Source organism: Hyperolius riggenbachi, chromosome 5 (genome assembly GCF_040937935.1).
Source record: "Hyperolius riggenbachi isolate aHypRig1 chromosome 5, aHypRig1.pri, whole genome shotgun sequence".
Lineage (NCBI taxonomy): Eukaryota > Metazoa > Chordata > Amphibia > Anura > Hyperoliidae > Hyperolius > Hyperolius riggenbachi.
In genome coordinates this window covers 331,068,653-331,086,841 of record NC_090650.1, presented here as the reverse complement: position 1 = coordinate 331,086,841, position 18,189 = coordinate 331,068,653, and the positions used below count along the sequence as shown (strand labels likewise).

The 18,189-nt window shown below is 44.4% G+C and overlaps 1 protein-coding gene across 1 annotated transcript in view; it reads right to left on the bottom strand.

The window, feature by feature from the left end:
- LOC137519412 (meprin A subunit beta-like) overlaps positions 1 to 18,189 on the bottom strand; it is a 112,195-nt gene that overhangs the window by 84,078 nt on the left and 9,928 nt on the right. The window contains exon 2 of the mRNA XM_068238367.1: positions 5,435 to 5,551. Coding sequence (XP_068094468.1) covers positions 5,435 to 5,551 — 117 coding nt within the window. The remainder of the gene's footprint in view (positions 1 to 5,434; positions 5,552 to 18,189) is intronic.

The following is an 18,189-nucleotide window of genomic DNA, read 5'->3' as shown; positions in this document are numbered from 1 at the left end:
CTGCATGCCGACAAAAAGCATGTTACCTGTGCAAAGGAAACAGACATTTCCCGCATTTAAAAGACAGTTTTCGCTTTGAAACTTTAAAATCGATTTTCTCAAAAACTATAAGCTCTTTTTGCTAATTTTTTTTCCTCTTGTACCCACTCCCAAGGTGCATATACCCTGTAAATTTGGGGTATGTAGTATATATGGAGTCTTTACAAAGCACGAAAGTTCGGGTCCCCATTGACTTCCATTATGTTCGGAGTTCGGCTCGAACACCCGAACATCGCGGCCATGTTCGGCCCGAACCCGAACATCTAGATGTTCGCCCAACACTACACGTGACCCGTTCGGCCAATCACAGCGCTAGCCGAACGTTCGGGTAACGTTCGGCCATGCGCTCTTAGTTCGGCCATATGGCCGAACAGTTTGGCCGAACACCATCAGGTGTTCGGCCGAACCCGAACATCACCCGAAGAGGGTGATGTTCTGCAGAACCCGAACAGTGGGGAACACTGTTCGCCCAACACTAATTCAATCCCCCGGACAACTCCAAGGACAGTACCATACAGGTGTTTAAAAATATGGTGCTGAAAGATATAGAGAAGATCCAAGTCAAACAAAGTGGAAGGGAATTGAAAGCAATTAGGGAACTAAGCCAGAGGAAAGATGTGTTGATTAGACCTGCTGACAATGGGGGAGGAGTGGTCGTTATGAAAACAGATCAATATAGGATGGAAATGGAGCGAATCCTTGGAGATCATTCAACGTATAAGAAATTGAGAGGTGATCCAACAATGACACATATGAATGAATTAAAAGAGATACTTAAGGAAGTACTGCAGCAAGAGATCTTAAATGACGCTGAATTTAAATATTTAGTGATTGATGCCCCTAGAGTCCCGGTGATTTACCACAATCCAAAAATTCACAAAAGTTTGGTGGAACCCCCAGGATGTCCCATTGTGAGTGGGATTGGATCCCTCAACCAAAGAGTTGGGGAGTATATTGATTCCTACCTACAGCCGGTTGTAAGGAAACTAACATTACTTCTCAGGGATACCAAACAACTATTACAAACTATTAGCACAATGGTGGTGGAGGAAGATGATTTGTTGGTTACAGCTGATGTAAGTGAATAATACACCATTATTCCACATGAAGAAGCTATTAGAACGGTTAAGCAGGCATTGAATGTCTATACGGAGTTAAAAACCGAGCAAATTGAGTTTATTTTAAAATTATTATATTTTTCTCTCATTCACAATTACTTTTGTTACGGGGATCACTATTATCTTCAAACGCTAAATTGTGCCATGGGGGCAAAATATGCACCCAGTGTGGCAAATATTTTCATGGATGACTGGGAGTTGGGGATTTTGTCCCAGCCACAAAGTGAACAGGTCAAAACCTGGAGGAGGTACATTGACGACCTGATCTGGGTATGGAAAGGGAGTGTGGAAGAGTTAGAAGGCTATATTAATTGGCTCAACAACAATGAAAAGGGGATTGTGTTATCAGCCAAATGGGACAAGGGGCAGATAGATTTTTTGGATGTGGTTCTATACAAAAAGGAGAATCAGTTGGGCACTAGAACCTTTTTTAAGAAAACAGATCACAACGCTTACATCCCAATCAAAAGCTGCCACCATAGGAACTGGCTTAGAGGTATACCAAGAAGCCAGTTCACTAGAATCAGAAGGAACTGTACGGAAATGTCAGATTATGAGGAGCAAGCTGGGATGTTATTGCAACGTTTTGTAGACAAAGGATATCAAGAAGATCCACTAAGACAGGAAATCAATAAGATCAAAGAATTTGACAGGAATAACATGCTAATGCATCACCCCAAAAAAACAAAAGGGGACCAATTTGATTTTGCTGTAATTTTTGAATATAATGCACAGCATAGGGAAGTCGAACAGATAATAAAAAGATATTGGGGTTTGCTTTGTAATGACCCAGTTTTGGGTAGTAGAATCCCTAACTGCCCTAAGTTCATTTATAGGAGGGCTGGGAATTTTCAAAGAAGTCTTGTGAAAACATGCATTGATGAGCCCAAAATAAAGAATCAGACAGGATTGTGGGGACAGAAAGGGTTCTTCCCGTGTAAACAGTGCAATCCTTGCCTGACTGCTCAGGCTAGCAGATCACTGCGAAACACATCTACAACCACTGGCGAAAGTTTTCCTATCAAAGAATTTATCACATGTGGCAGTACCCATGTGGTATATTTGATTTGGTGTCCATGTGGACTTCAATACATCGGACGGACAAAAAGGATGTTAAAAACAAGGATTAATGAACATGTCAAAAATATTGAGAAAGGTCTGTCAAGTCACAGTGTTTCAAGACATTTTGCAGAGGCACATGGGTCTAATCCAGCACATATGCATTTTGGGGCAATTCAGAAACTGACCGACAGGTGGCGGGGATGTCACAAAATACGTGAAATTTCTAAACTAGAGACCAAATGGATTTTTCAAATGAAGACAATGAGGCCCAGCGGGCTCAACATAGAGTTGGATCTTAATTGTTTTATAGCAGACGATTAGGATTGGGGAAATATAATGGAATATGGAATCAGTTTAGGAGCTAGTGGACACACTAATAATGATGAGGGTATAGGATTGTTGGTCCTAGGTGGTGGGGGGCACTGGGATAATAATAATATTCTTTACAATTTGAAAGAAGATTGAGGTTCACTGAGAGGCCAATTGGTATGGGATGGGTGAATGTTGAATTCTAACAGGCCATGTATTCAATGTGGATTGATGATTGTAATGTTTGTACAGATAAGTTGGTGGGGGTGATACACGGGCCCTAACGATCGTGTCTAATGAGAGTGGGGTCTAAAGGGTACTGGTGGGGTAAAAGGGATGTAGTAGCCCCATTAGATACAAGGGGGGAGGGTGGGGGCGTGTGTGTCATTCTCACAAACTTTACTGTGTAATGTTTGAATCCTTAATAGAGACAATTATATATGGTTTTGAGTTGTTGGATATATTGGGGAACTAATTGGTTCTAAGATACAGTTCAAATAGGGGGTGGTGTCGGCTAAAGGGCCTTATTATAAGTACAGAGGCTATGCACTACTGGGATTCTGCATCCAATTAAATTTTTATTATAGTGTGAATAATTTTTATTATAGTGTGAATAATTTTTATGAGGTGCATTCATTCCTATAAGGGATGATTTTTACCTGGACTCGGCAGATGATTATGAGAACTAGCTGTGCTTAACCTCCTGAGCGGTATGGACAAGCTCAGCTCGTCCATCACCGCCGGAGGCTGCCGCTCAGGCCCTGCTGGGCCGATTTTCCTCAAATAAAAAGCAGCACACGCAGCCGGCACTTTGCCAGCCGCGTGTGCTGCCTGATCGCCGCCGCTCTGCGGCGATCCGCCGCGAGCAGCGGCGAAAGAGGGTCCCCCCAGCCGCCCGAGCCCTGCGCAGCCGGACCAATCAGTTCCGGCCAGCGCTAAGGGCTGGATCGGAGGCGGCTGACGTCAGGACGTCGGCTGACGTCCATGACGTCACTCCGCTCGTCGCCATGGCGACGAGGAAAGCCAAACAAGGAAGGCTGCTCATTGCAGCCTTCCTTGTTACTTATGCTTGCCGGAGGCGATCAGAAGAACGCCTCCGGAGCGCCCTCTAGTGGGCTTTCATGCAGCCAACTTTCAGTTGGCTGCATGAAATAGATTTTTTTGTTATAAAAAAAAAACCCTCCCGCAGCCTCCCTGGCGATCTCAATAGAACGCCGGGGAGGTTAATGTGAATTACATATGGATTGCACAGCGGAGGATGTATATATTTGCTGGTGTTGGGGGTTCTGTGAGGAGCCCGTATGGAGTGGCAGAGATGTATATAAGTAAATGTCCGCAATAGGACACCATGATGCCGGAGTCCAGTGATGATAGTAACTATAGCCGCGAGAACACCGCCGATGTCAGGAAGGAATTTGCATAGAGCTTGCTTATAGCGTCGCCACATGCCCCTGATGAGTCATTTGACGAAACCGGTAGGACGGGGTCTCAGGCGCGGTGTGTGGAGACGCTCTATGAACGAGGCGGCGGTGAGGACGTCCTAAAATTTTATATGCGCATTAATCTTGTATTACATGTGAGTGCAATGCTTTGTAATTTTTTTATATATTAAACGGAATTACGCTATGAGAGCATTGTCTCTTGAGTTTTAAAGGTCCGGTTTTACTGTGAGGAATCATCTGATTTGAAAGCGCTTATAGCTGGTCAATACAGGATCAGCCATTGCAATAGGTGAGCGTGCATTTCTCCCATTTCCATCACTGTGGTGTTTTGTACACTTTTGGAGGCACGCTGGGAGCACTGGTGGTGGTTTGATCCTGTTGCTATAATTGGATTACGCTATGTTGTTCCTGTCTTTTCTGAGCATTACTTAGGAAGAAGGGGATTTGAGTCCAAGGAACTACATAGACATACATGCCCTGTCTGCTGGTCTGTAATACAATCAGCCATTCCTGCTGGTAAGAGTATTTCAGCTGTTTAAATTGATCGGTGGAATTAAAAAGTGGGATTAAGAGTCAAGGAGCAGGGGCGCTTCTAGCCTATTTGTCACTCCAGGCAAGAAAACCGGTGGCGCCCCCCTCCCCCCCCATCATCACACTCAACCCATCACCCTCACACACTGTCACCCCATGCTCAGCCTGTCACCCTCACACACAGGGCTGTGAAGTCGGAGTTGAGGAGTCGCAATTTTGGGTACCTGGAGTCGGAGGTTTCATAAACTGAGGAGTCGGATGATTTTTGTACCAAATATACAGCCCTGGAAAGTATTAGACTAAGGAGGCGGAGTCAAATCCATTTTGGATACCTGGAATCAGAAGTTTCATAATCTGCGTTGGATTTTTTTGTACCGACTCCACAGCCCTGCTCACACATAGTCTGTGACACTCACCCCATCACCCTCACACACAGTATCACTGTCACCCCTCATTACCCTGGCCTGACCGCATGACAATCACTCTCAGCCTGTCACACAGCACCAGAGACACAGCCCACAAGTGTCGAGGGAGGAGCTAACATTGCAGAACAGTGTGGTAGAAGTCACAGTACAATCCAGGAACCAACCTTCAGTTGTTCAGCTTTCTATTTATCAGAGGATTCTACATCCACAAACTATCATTGCTGTAGCCTGTAGGAAATGTCACATGGTGCAGGCAGGTAGGTGTGGGGAGAGACAGAAAGCCCTGAAGGTTTGTGCCTGGACTGTCTTCTATTGTAAATCTGTGATCCCTGAGAGCACATCCTGCCTGCAGTCTGGATGACATTACAGGCTGTCAGTTTGTTTCCCCCCTGCCCTGGCTGCCTCTAATGATTATCCCAGTGATTCTATACTTCCCTTTTGAATGACAGAAGTTACAGAGAGAACTGACTCATGGCAGCTGAGTGCACAAACCAGAACAAAAACTTACGTGCACACTGGTTCACTTGTGCCTCTGTCTCTCTCATTTCTCTTCTTCACAGTAAAGACCTCACTAGTCACACTGACTGCTTGTGACTCTCCAGACTCCCCAGCTGCAGCTTGGCCCCTCAGTTACCACCACTCGTTCTCTGCCTGGGCATGAGGATGCAGGAAGCATGCTGCTGATTCCCAGCCTGGAGCTCCGAAATTCTGTCTGGCGGAGGGGCGGAGTTTGAGTCGTTCTCAGGGCAGACAACCACACGCAGGCAGTAAACAGACGCTGTGCAGTGGAGCCGACAAGGAGCCAGGAAGGGGTGGCCTAAGAGGCGGGACAGAGCATATCTTCTCTGTCTCTATTGGCCGGGGGGGGGGGGGGGGCGCAAGAAGACTGTGCAGGAAGCTAGGAGCCTGAACAGTGAGCCCTGCAGGCTTCAGCACGAAAATGGGGAGATACTGTATATGACACAAGTTGAAGTTAGCGGTAGCGGTGGCGCCGCCCCCCGACGGACATGCCGCTCTAGGCAACTGCTTTTAGTGCCTATGCCTTCGGGCGCCCCTGTCAAGGAGATTCATATTGTGGACTTCATTACGCTGTGGGACATTCCATGTGTACAATTTAGAATTTTGGACATTTCCGTGTATACAAGTTAGATCTTTTGATATATGAAATTGCCTGAATTTTTTTACAGGTGGACTGTTTTTTACCTCTTACTATTAATGCTGTGCATTTATGCTATTGAGTACTTTTTCACTACATTGATTACGAGACCAATATTGGGATTTACTATTTGTTATTCTAAGACATAATTTACAATTTTTTGTAATACGAGAATATGTAAGTACTGTTGAGCGCTTCACCTTTGTATGCTAATTTAATAGGGTGGCGACACCCCCCATGGTGCAGCGATCCAGCACTTTACACAATAGTTTGCCGATTAACCTATTGAAAGCCTGTTAGAGCCTGTTTAAGAGCTATTGTAGCTGCATTAGTTAGAAGGTGTAAGTTAGAGGAGCGCACTAGCCACTTATCTATAATTCAGTGTCTGGCAATTGCTGGATAACCCTTAGGTAGCGTACATTTGAAAAAGTCGCAAAATATCGTAATTTAGAAATATCGATAATTTAACGGTATTTGTAATGTAAAATTGATAATTCTGACTATTATTATTACAGGTATAAAACTGATGTGAGATGAAAACGTAAATATAATAACGTTAAATATCGTAATGTAATTCAACAACACAGCTTAACCCAACCCTAGTCTCACACAGAACCCTCCCTTGGTGGTGCCTAACCCTAACCCCCCATGGTGGTGGCTAAACCTAAATGTACCTAACCCTACTCTGACACAGAACCCTCCCTGTACCTATCCCTAACCCCTAGACCCCCCCTATTGGTGCCTAACCCTAACCACCCCCCTGGTGGTGCCTAACCTTAAAACTCCCCTGGTGGTGCCTAACCCTAACCACCCCCTGGTGCTGCCTAACCCTAACCACCCCCCTGGTGCTGCCTAACCCTAACCACCCCCCTGGTGCTGCCTAACCCTAACCACCCCCCTTGGTGGTGCCTAACCCTAAAACTCCCCTGGTGGTGCCTAACCCTAACCACCCCCCTGATGGTGCCTAACCCTAAAACTCCCCTGGTGGTGCCTAACCCTAACCATCCCCCTGGTGGTGTCTAACCCTAAATTATCGTAAATACTTTATATATTATCGTAAATAGAAATGTCAAATATAGATATTACATCTGTACAGTATATGTTATATTTTCGTAATTACAAAATTATATGTATTTGGACAGAATTTGCTTACATTCCATCATTAAACATGTTCATTTACCGTTATTACACCAAAAGACTTTTTAAGTTATCGTTATGACTGACATCGTTTTTCTTTATTTAGCGTTATGATTTTCGTTCTGATATATTATCATAAACTTTAAATTACCGATATTACCGATTCCACAACACAATAAGGAATATTTCCGAGTTTACTTTATCGATTTACGTAAAATATCGATTTTAGACACTTGCGCCCAAACATATGCAAAATTGAGTATAAATTTACAAAAACGATAATTAACATTAGAAATATAGCCGCGTCCAAATCTATTAGCGCTATTTTTAGCTGATCTGCTTAGACTATGCGTGCACTATCGCATTAGTTCTATAGCAGTGCCAAACTAAATCACCTGCTTTGATCTAAGGACTTTCCAGAGAAGAAAAAAAACCAGAGTGATCTGGAACCCACCCTCAATTTAGTGTCTAATATTTTTTTTTATTTTTTTTTTACCTCATATACAGTGCTGCCCATAATTATTCATACCCCTGTCAAATTTTGACTTAACCCCTTGCCGACCACTCCACGCCAACTGGCGTGAATGCGGCGGCAGCCCCAGGACCACTCCACACCGATTGGCGTGAATGGCTGCAGGCGGGGAGTGCAGGAGATCGCGCACAACTCCGCTCTGATAACGGAGCTCCACTCCACCCCTTCGGCGATCCCCGCTCAGAGACTGTTAGAGGTCGAAACCACCATCTATGAACAGTATACAGCACTGCGATCTACAGCGGCACTCTATTGGGCACAGCCATGTGACACGGCTGTCCCCATGGGAAGCACAAAAATGATCCAATGTGATAGGCTGAAGCTGGAGGGAGGGTTAAAAAATTAACCACTTAAGGACTGCAGTCATAAAACCCTTTAACCTGCCTGGCGTTCTGATTCCCGCGGCCGCTGCAAATCTTTTTTTAAATGTATCATGTAGCTAGCCTAGCGCTAGCTACATGATTCCCCCCTCCCTGCGGCGTCCCTCCCACCCCTCCGATCGCCGCCGGCGCAATCACCCGTCCGGAAATCCCGTTCTGAACGGGATTTCCAGGAGTGCTTCCCCCGTCGCCATGGTGACGACCGTCGTGACGTCATCGACGTCATGGACGTCATGACGTCACAGGGAGTCCCGATCCACCCCTCAGCGCTGCCTGGCACTGATTGGCCAGGCAGCGCACGGGGTCTGAGAGGCTGCATCGCGGCGGGTAGCGGCGTATCGGCGGCAGGCGGCGGCGATCAGGTGCAACACGCAGCAAGCAAAGTGCTTGCTGCGTGTTTTTTTTTTTTAAATTAATCAAATCGGCCCAGCGAGGCCTGAGCGGCGACCTCCGGCGTCTCTGGACGAGCCTAGCTCGTCCAGAACGCCAGGGAGTTTAAGGACCAGAGCCTTTTTTTCCATTCAGACCACTGCAGCTTTAACGGTTTATTGCTCGGTCATATAACCTACCATCTAATTGAATTTTACCTCCTTTTCTTGTCACTAACACAGCTTTCTTTTGGTGCTATTTGATTGCTGCTGCGATTTTTACTTTTTATTATATTCATCAAAAAAGACATGAATTTTGTCAAAAAAATGATTTTTTTAACTTTCTGTGCTGACATTTTTCAAATAAAGTAACATTTCTGTATACATGCAGCACGAAAAATGTGGACAAACATGTTTTTGATAAAAAAAACCCATTCAGCCTATATTTATTGGTTTGGGTAAAAGTAATAGCGTTTACAAACTATGGTGCCAAAAGTGAATTTTCCCATTTTGAAGCATCTCTGACTTTTCTGACCACCTGTCATGTTTCATGAGGTGCTAAAATTCCAGGATGTTATAAATACCCCCCAAATGACCCCATTTTTGGAAAGAAGACATCCCAAAGTATTCACTGAGAGGCATGGTGAGTTCATAGAAGATTTTATTTTTTGTCACAAGTTAGCGGAAAATGACACTTTGTGACAAAAAAAAGAAAGAAAAAGTTTCCATTTCTTCTAACTTGCGACAAAAAAAAAATTAAATCTGCCACGGACTCACTATGCTCCTCTCTGAATACCTTGAAGTGTCTACTTTCCAAAATGGGGTCATTTGTGGGGTGTGTTAACTGTCCTGGCATTTTGGGGGGTGCTGAATTGTAAGCACCCCTGTAAAGCCTAAAGGTGCTCATTGGACTTTGGGCCCCTTAGCGCAGTTAGGCTGCAAAAAAGTGCCACACATGTGGTATTGCCGTACTCAGGAGAAGTAGTATAATGTGTTTTGGGGTGTATTTTTACACATACCCATTCTGGGTGGGAGAAATATATCTGTAAATGACAATTTTTTGATTTTTTTTACACACAATTGTCCATTTACAGAGATATTTCTCCCACTCAGCATGGGTATGTGTAAAAATACACCCCAAAACACATTATACTACTTCTCCTGAGTACGGCAAAACCACATGTGTGGCACTTTTTTTTTATTTTAAATTGATTTTAATTGTTTATTTTTCACAAAGTGTCATTTTCCGCTAACTTGTGACAAAAAATAAAATCTTCTATGAACTCACTATACTCCTAACGGAATACCTTTGGGTGTCTTATTTCTAAAATGGGATCATTTGTGGGGTTCCTATACTGCCCTGGCATTTTAGGGGCCCTAAACCGTGAGGAGTAGTCTTGAAACCAAATGTCACAAAATGACCTGTGAAATCCTAAAGGTACTCATTGGACTTTGGGCCCCTTAGCGCACTTAGGGTGCAAAAAAGTGCCACACATGTGGTACCGCTGTACTCAGGAGAAGTAGTATAATGTGTTTTGTGGTGTATTTTTACACATACCCATGCTGGGTGGGAGAAATATCTCTGTAAATGACAATTTTTTGATTTTTTTTACACACAATTGTCCATTTATAGAGAGATTTCTCCCACCCAGCATGGGTATGTGTAAAAATACACCCCAAAACACAATATACTACTTCTTCTGAGTACGACGATACCACATGTGTGACACTTTTTTGCAACCTAGGTGCGCTAAGGGGCCTAACGTCCTATTCACAGGTCATTTTGAGGCATTTGGATTCTAGACTACTCTTCACGGTTTAGGACCCCTAAAATGCCAGGGCAGTATAGGAACCCCACAAGTGACCCCATTTTAGAAAGAAGACACCCCAAGGTATTCCGTTAGGAGTATGGTGAGTTCATAGAAGATTTTTTTTTTGTCACAAGTTAGCGGAAATTGACACTTTGTGAAAAAAAAAACAATATAAATCAATTTCCGCTAACTTGTGACAAAAAATAAAATCTTCTATGAACTCGTCATACACCTAACAGAATACCTTGGGGTGTCTTCTTTCTAAAATGGGGTCACTTGTGGGGTTCCTATACTGCCCTGGCATTTTAAGGGCCCTAAACCGTGAGGAGTAGTCTTGAACCCAAATGTCTGGGTGGGAGAAATATCTCTGTAAATGGACAATTGTGTGTAAAAAAATAAAAAAAATTGTCATTTACAGAGACATTTCTCCCACCCAGCATGGGTATGTGTAAAAATACACCCCAAAACACATTATACTACTTCTCCTGGGTACGGCAATACCACATGTGACACTTTTTTGCAGCCTAGGTGCGCTAAGGGGCCCAACGTCCTATTCACGGGTCATTTTGAGGCATTTGGTTTCTAGACTACTCACGGTTTAGGGCCCCTAAAATGCCAGGGCAGTATAGGAACCCCACAAGTGACCCCATTTTAGAAAGAAGACACCCCAAGGTATTCCGTTAGGTGTATGGTGAGTTCATAGAAGATTTTATTTTTTGTCACAAGTTAGTGAAAAATGAAACTTTGTGAAAAAACAATAAAAATCAATTTCCGCTAACTTTTGACAAAAAATAAAATCTTCTATGAACTCTTCATACACCTAACAGAATACCTTGGGGTGTCTTTTTTTCTAAAAAGTGGTCACTTGTGGAGTTCCTATACTGCCCTGGCATTTTACGGACCCAAAACCGTGAGTAACCAAATGTCTCAAAATGACTGTTCAGGGGTATAAGCATCTGCAAATTTTGATGACAGGTGGTCTATGAGGGGGCAAATTTTGTGGAACCGGTCATAAGCAGGGTGGCCTCTTACATGACAGGTTGTATTGGGCCTGATCTGATGGATAGGAGTGCTAGGGGGGTGACAGGAGGTGATTGATGGGTGTCTCAGGGGGTGGTTAGAGGGGAAAATAGATGCAATCAATGCCCTGGGGAGGTGATCGGAAGGGAGTCTGAGGGGGATCTGAGGGTTTGGCCGAGTGATCAGGAGCCCACACGGGGCAAATTAGGGCCTGATCTGATGGGTAGGTGTGCTAGGGGGTGACAGGTGGTGACAGGAGGTGATTGATGGGTGTCTCAAGGTGTGATTAGTGGGGGAAATAGATGCAAGCAATGCACTGGCAAGGTGATCAGGGCTGGGGTCTGAGGGCATTCTGAGGGTGTGGGCGGGTGATTGGGTGCCCAAGGGGCAGATAGGGGTCTAATCTGATGGGTAGCAGTGACAGGTGGTGACAGGGGGTGATTGATGGGTAATTAGTGGGTGTTTAGAGGAGAGAACAGATGTAAACAATGCACTTGGGAGGTGATCTGACGGCGGGTCTGAAGGTGATCTGATGGTGTGGGTGGGTGATCAGATTGCCCGCAAGGGGCAGGTTAGGGGCTGATTGATGGGTGGCAGTGACAGGGGGTGATTGATGGGTGGCAGTGACAGGGGGTGATTGATGGGTGATTGATAGGTGATTGACAGGTGATCAGTGGGTTATTACAGGGAAGAACAGATGTAAATAATGAACTGGCGAATTGATAAGGGGGGGGGGGTCTGAGGGCAATTTGAGTGTGTGGGCAGGTGATTGGGTGCCCGCAAGGGGCAGATTAGGGTCTAATCTGATGGGTAACAGTAACAGGTGGTGATAGGGGGTGATTGATGGGTAATTAGTGGGTGTTTAGAGGAGAGAACAGATGTAAACAGTGCACTTGGGAGGTGATCTGACGTCGGGTCTGCAGGCGATCTGATGGTGTGGGTGGGTGATCAGATTGCCCGCAAGGGGCAGGTTAGGGGCTGATTGATGGGTGGCAGTGACAGGGCGTGATTGATGGGTGGCAGTGACAGGGGGTGATTGATAGGTGATCAGTGGGTTATTACAGGGAAGAACAGATGTAAATAATGCACTGGCGAATTGATAAGGGGGGGTCTGAGGGCAATCTGAGTGTGTGGGCGAGTGATTGGGTGCCCGCAAGGGGCAGATTAGGGTCTAATCTGATGGGTAACAGTGACAGGTGGTGATAGGGGGTGATTGATGGGTAATTAGTGGGTGTTTAGAGGAGAGAACAGATGTAAACAGTGCACTTGGGAGGTGACCTGACGTCGGGTCTGCAGGCGATCTGATGGTGTGGGTGGGTGATCAGATTGCCCGCAAGGGGCAGGTTAGGGGCTGATTGATGGGTGGCAGTGACAGGGGGTGATTGACGGGTGATTGACAGGTGATTGACAGGCGATCAGGGGGGATAGATGCATACATTACACGGTGGGTGGGGGGGTCTGGGGAGAATCTGAGGGGTGGGGGGTGATCAGGAGTCCCCAGAGGGCAGTTTAGGGTCTAAAAAAAAAAGCGTTGACAGATAGTGACAGGGAGTGATTGATGGGTGATTAGGGGGGTGATTGGGTGCAAACAGTGGTCTGGGGGGTGGGCAGGGGGGGGGGGGTCTGAGGGGTGCTGTGGGTGATCAGGGGGCAGATCAGTGTGTTTGGGTGCAGACTAGGGTGGCTGCAGCCTGCCCTGGTGGTCCCTCGGACACTGGGACCACCAGGGCAAGAGGCAGCCTGTATAATACACTTTGTATACATTACAAAGCGTATTATACGCTTGTATGTAGTCGCTGGTGGGCGGAGCCTATTGCTGGCGGATGCGTGCGCATCCCAGCGCGCGATCCCCGGCAACACAGTGTCCCAGGACCCGATGCCAATCTGCGTTACGTGGTCCTGGGGCTGCCACTTTGCCGCCGCCAATGTGCAGTGGGCGGTCGGCAAGTGGTTAATAAAAAAAATAGCAAAATGTAATAAAAATTATACAATAAATATTTATAATAAATAAACAAACAATCCTGGGGGCGATGTGATCCCACCAACAGAAAGCTCTGTCTGCTGAGTTTTGCCTGTAGCTATCATTCCCCATCTTATGTGCTGTGATTGAGTACCGCATTTATTATTTTTTACATTTCATTATTACCAACAGGTGCCGTGTTGTGTCTGGTTGGAACAGATACCTCTTTACTAATCAAATTCATTTTTGGTCTTTTATGACTGTACATATTCTCTGGTTAAGGTTAGTGTTAGACTGTTTCACATATATACTATTTATCTTTTTTCTTTCTCTGTTTGGTTGTGTGGAACACCTATCTTTACACAATGACTTTCTTCTTCTTTTTACATTGGCCACATGACATCTTGCTGATGGATGGCTAGTATGCTCTTGTGTTTCACTACAGTCATGTGGCTCATGATTGGTGATGAGCCATTTGATCTGCATAGTTTCCTTTTCTGGAATACTAATGGGTAACTCTTTTTTCACGTTGTCTCTTTTTTCACGTTGGCTCTTTCTTGCTTTCTTTTATCTTTTTCGCTCTCTTGTTTTCCACCTTCATTCATATATTTTGTCTGGTGTGTTACTAAATCACATTGAAAGTGACTTTTTTATTGATTTTAATGTATATGTATTTGTTTAATTTATAGATAAGTCTCTATGCTTTGTAAAGGCCTGACGAAGGGTCAATAACCCGAAACGGACTAGTGTCGTCGCCTGAACTAAAATTACCTTTTTTCATCAAACAAAGCACACAGTGTCTATGATCTGCTTTTTGTATTGCTTTTTATATGTCTGTACCACAAATTCTTCTGCTGCTTTACAAAGAATTTTTCTACCTTTTTGAAGAAGAAAAATAATTTTTTGTGAATATAATAAAGTGTGAAACAAAAAATTTTGGAAACAGATCGCTATTTTGTGGCTTCACTTGATTGAAATCAATCCTCCTATAAAGAAACCGAGTTGGATGGCCCTGCAGTGAGGCCTTCAAGCTGCAGTGGCCCAATTAGGAGAAATTAGCCTGATCACTAGGGTGGTCCACAAGTGGTTATAGTTACTTTTATTCAACCAGCAATTTATTTTTTGCCCGGAAATGACATAGGTATCTCCCAAAAGATAATACGATGATGTACAAAAGGCAATATTGTGGAAAAAAAACATTTCTCAGCTTTTATTTACATTTGAGCATTTTCTATACCATTCCAAATAGTCCAAGCTGTTCTAAAGCATCCTAATTACCCTGATTAATTGGGAACAACTGGTTTAATCAACAGGTGAAAAACAGCAGCTCTCTGCAGTTGGTTTGTAGACAGTCATGGCTAAGACAAAGGAGCTCCGTGAGGACCTACGGCTGTGCATTGTGGCTGCTCACAAGTCAGAAAAGGGTTACAAGGCCATTTCTAAATGTGTTCAAGTTCCAGTGGCTACTGTGCAAAGTATTATTTAAAAAGAAAAGATGTTCCGCACTGTGGAAAATCTCAGAAGACGTGGTCGGAAGCCAAAAGAGACACCTGTGCTGGCCAAGAGGATAGTGAGAGAGGTGAAAAAGAATCCAAGGATCACCACCAAGGCCATCCTGGTGAATCTGGGCTCCACTGGTGGCAATGTCACCAAGGCAGACAATCCAATGGACACTGCATATTGCTGGGTTCCACGAATGCAGACCACAGAGGACACCACTTCTCCAGATAAAGCACACAAAAGTTTGCTTGGCCTTTGCAAATACCCATCTGGACAAAGAAGAAGACTTCTGGTCTGGTGTGTTATGGACAGGTGAAACAAAAATTGTATTGTTTGGTCACAATGATGTTTTCTTTCATTTGGTGTAAAAAAAAGGAGAAGACTCCAACCCAAAGAACACCATCCCCACTGTCAAACATGGTGGTGGGAACCTAATGCTTCGGGTGTGGTTTTTCAGCCAATGGACCAGGGAGCTAAATCACAGTAAACGGCACCATAAAAAAAGAGCAATACATGAGCATTCTCAACAACAACATCAGGCAGTCTGCAGAGAAACTTGGCCTTGGTCACCAGTGGACATTTCAGCATGGCAATGACCCAAAACACACAGCAAAAGTAGAGAAGAAATGGTTAGCAGAAAACAACATTAACGTTTTGGAGTGGCCCAGCCAGAGTCCTGACTTGAATCCAATTGAGAATTTGTGGAGGGAGCAAAAAATCATGGTGATAGCAAGAAGACTCTCCAACCTGAAAGATTTGGAGCTCATTGCTAAAAATGAACGGACAAGTGTACCTGTAAAGACATACAAAAAGCTGGTCTGCACTCTGCAATTATAGGAAGTGTTTGATTGCTGTAATAGCCAAGAAAGGCTTTTCTATTGATTATTGAGAATGAGAAGGGTATGCATAATTTTTGGACTGGAAACTTTTTACTCAAATGTAAATAAAGGGTGAGAAATGTTTTTTTTTTCCACAACAATGCCTCTTGTTCATCATCTTATTATCTTTTGGGAGACACCGATGTCATTTCCCATCAAAAAATGACTTGCGGTTTGAATAAAAGTAACGTTAAATTAAATTTTGCCAGGGGTATGAATAATTATGGGCAGCACTGTAGGTATTGTTTGTCCTTTGAGGTAAGCCTTTTTTATATTATAATTATACATTTCTTCACCCTATACTATTTATGGGGGCACCTTCTCTTTCCCAGTTATTTCAAATTTTCAGTGTCTACGCTTTTTTTTATTTATGTGGTTTAACCTGTTCTAAATCCTTTTTGCTCTAAAATTCTACATCCTACATCAGTGTTCCCTGAATAAACCAACAATGTAAAACTGAAAAGGAAAGGGAGCTGTTGGTACAGCGAAAGCTGACAACATCTAAAGTAAAGTCAGGAGAAGTAGGATATGGCCCTATGTGTTCTGATGCACTAAGCAATGGTAAAGTTGCAGTGGGCAGGCAGCGCAAGGCAAATTTACCATTACTGGTGCTGGGGAAGCACCAGTGGCGTAGCTAAGGAGCTTTGGGCCCCGATGCAAGTTTTACAATGGGTCCCCCCCAGCAATCTATACATAACAATTGCTACGACGCACCAAAACCTGCCAATGGAAACTACAGCGTTAGAGGTGCAAGAAGGGGTTGGGGAACAGTTTGTTAATGATTACCACTATTCATAGTATCTATAGAAGTGATTATTTTGAGCGCAGGACCAATGGAGAGCTAATACTGTAGTTGAGGGAGGGCCCTTCGGGGCCCCTCTGGCCCAAGGGCCCCGATGCGGCCGCTACCTCTGCAACCCCTATTGCTACGCCCCTGGGAAGCACCCCCCATTGACCCATTAGAGTCACGTGTTACCGTGTGTGTTGCGATGGCAACGCACGTTACACTGGGTGTTACCATAGCAATGCACACGTTAACCCAGCAACATGAGGTAAAACTGCTGTGTGCTGCCTGCATACAGAAACTTTACTGTTGAACGTGCATTAGGCCCAGAGCACTGTTATAACAGTTAAATCTTGGCTTTAAACAGGTATTATCAGAAGTCTTCAAAGGCTTATCTCAAAGTCTAAATAACCGGAAAACCAGTTATTGGACACATACATATACATACAGAAAACTACATTCCATCCTCCCATTCTAAATAAGTACCTCTTACCCATCATCCCTGAAGACAGAAATATAATTTTTTTCTCCAGCCCACGGCTTAAAATCGATGCATGTTTTCAGTCTGTAGCGTTCAAAGGCTTTCAGTATAACACCTTTGGCATTCATTTCTTTAATGGAAAAAAATTAACCAGATTACAACAATTTCTTTAATGGAAAAAAATTAACCAGATTACAACAATTTCTGTACTAACAAACAAGAAAAGAAAGAAAATGTCTGTAAAATGCAGAGGGACAACCAATGTATTCATGCTTGCATGATAAAAGGTAAGAACTTCCTTTTAGCACTAACAGACAAGAATAGAAAGAAATTGACTGTAAAACAGATTGATTGACAAGCAATGAATTTATACTTGCATAATAAAACGAAACAAAAAAGAACTTCCTTGATCGCATTATACAAAGTTTACCACTGTTTACTCCTGTTAATTGAACCACCAGGTGTTGTCAGCCTTTTAACCCTAAAGGTAGCCATACACTGGTTGATTTGCCATCAGATTCGACCAACAGATAGATCCCTCTCTGATCGAATCTGATCAGAGAGGGATCGTATGGCTGCCTTTACTGCAAACAGATTGTGAATCCATTTCAGCATGAAACCGATCACAATCTGTGGTGGTGGTGGTGCTGCCGCTGCCCCCGCCCGCATGCCCGCTCGCATGCCTGCATACATTACCTGCTCTGGCCGGCGCGACTCCCCCTCTGTCCCCGCAGCTTCTTCTCCTCGCCGGGTTCCGGACCGGCTGCTGCTTCATTGAACTTCCTGCTGGGTTAGTTTAAACAGTAGAGGGCGCTCTACTGTTTAAACTTCCTGCCGGGACAGGAAGTTCAATAAAGCTGCAGCCGGTCCGGATTCCGGAACCCAGCGAGGAGAAGAAGCTGCGGGGACAGAGGGGGAGTCACGCTGGCCGGAGCAGGTAATGTATTGCCACTAGCGTCGGTCGTCGGGCATTAGAACGCCGCTATCGACGCACTCCCGACCCGCCGGCGATCGAGGGAAATCTTCCGATGGATCGAAGGGGACGATTGATTTCGGACAGAAATCGATCGTTCTGTCAGCGTTTGCGTAACGATTTCACAGCAGATTCGATCATAGTGATCGAATCTGCTGTATATATCGGCGGCAAAATCGTTAGGTGTATGGGCAGCTTAAAATTATAAATACAGTATGTTTTACCTGACTGTGAAAAATCAATCAAAAACAACATCAGCAAGGAGCACCTCTGTGTTTAATTA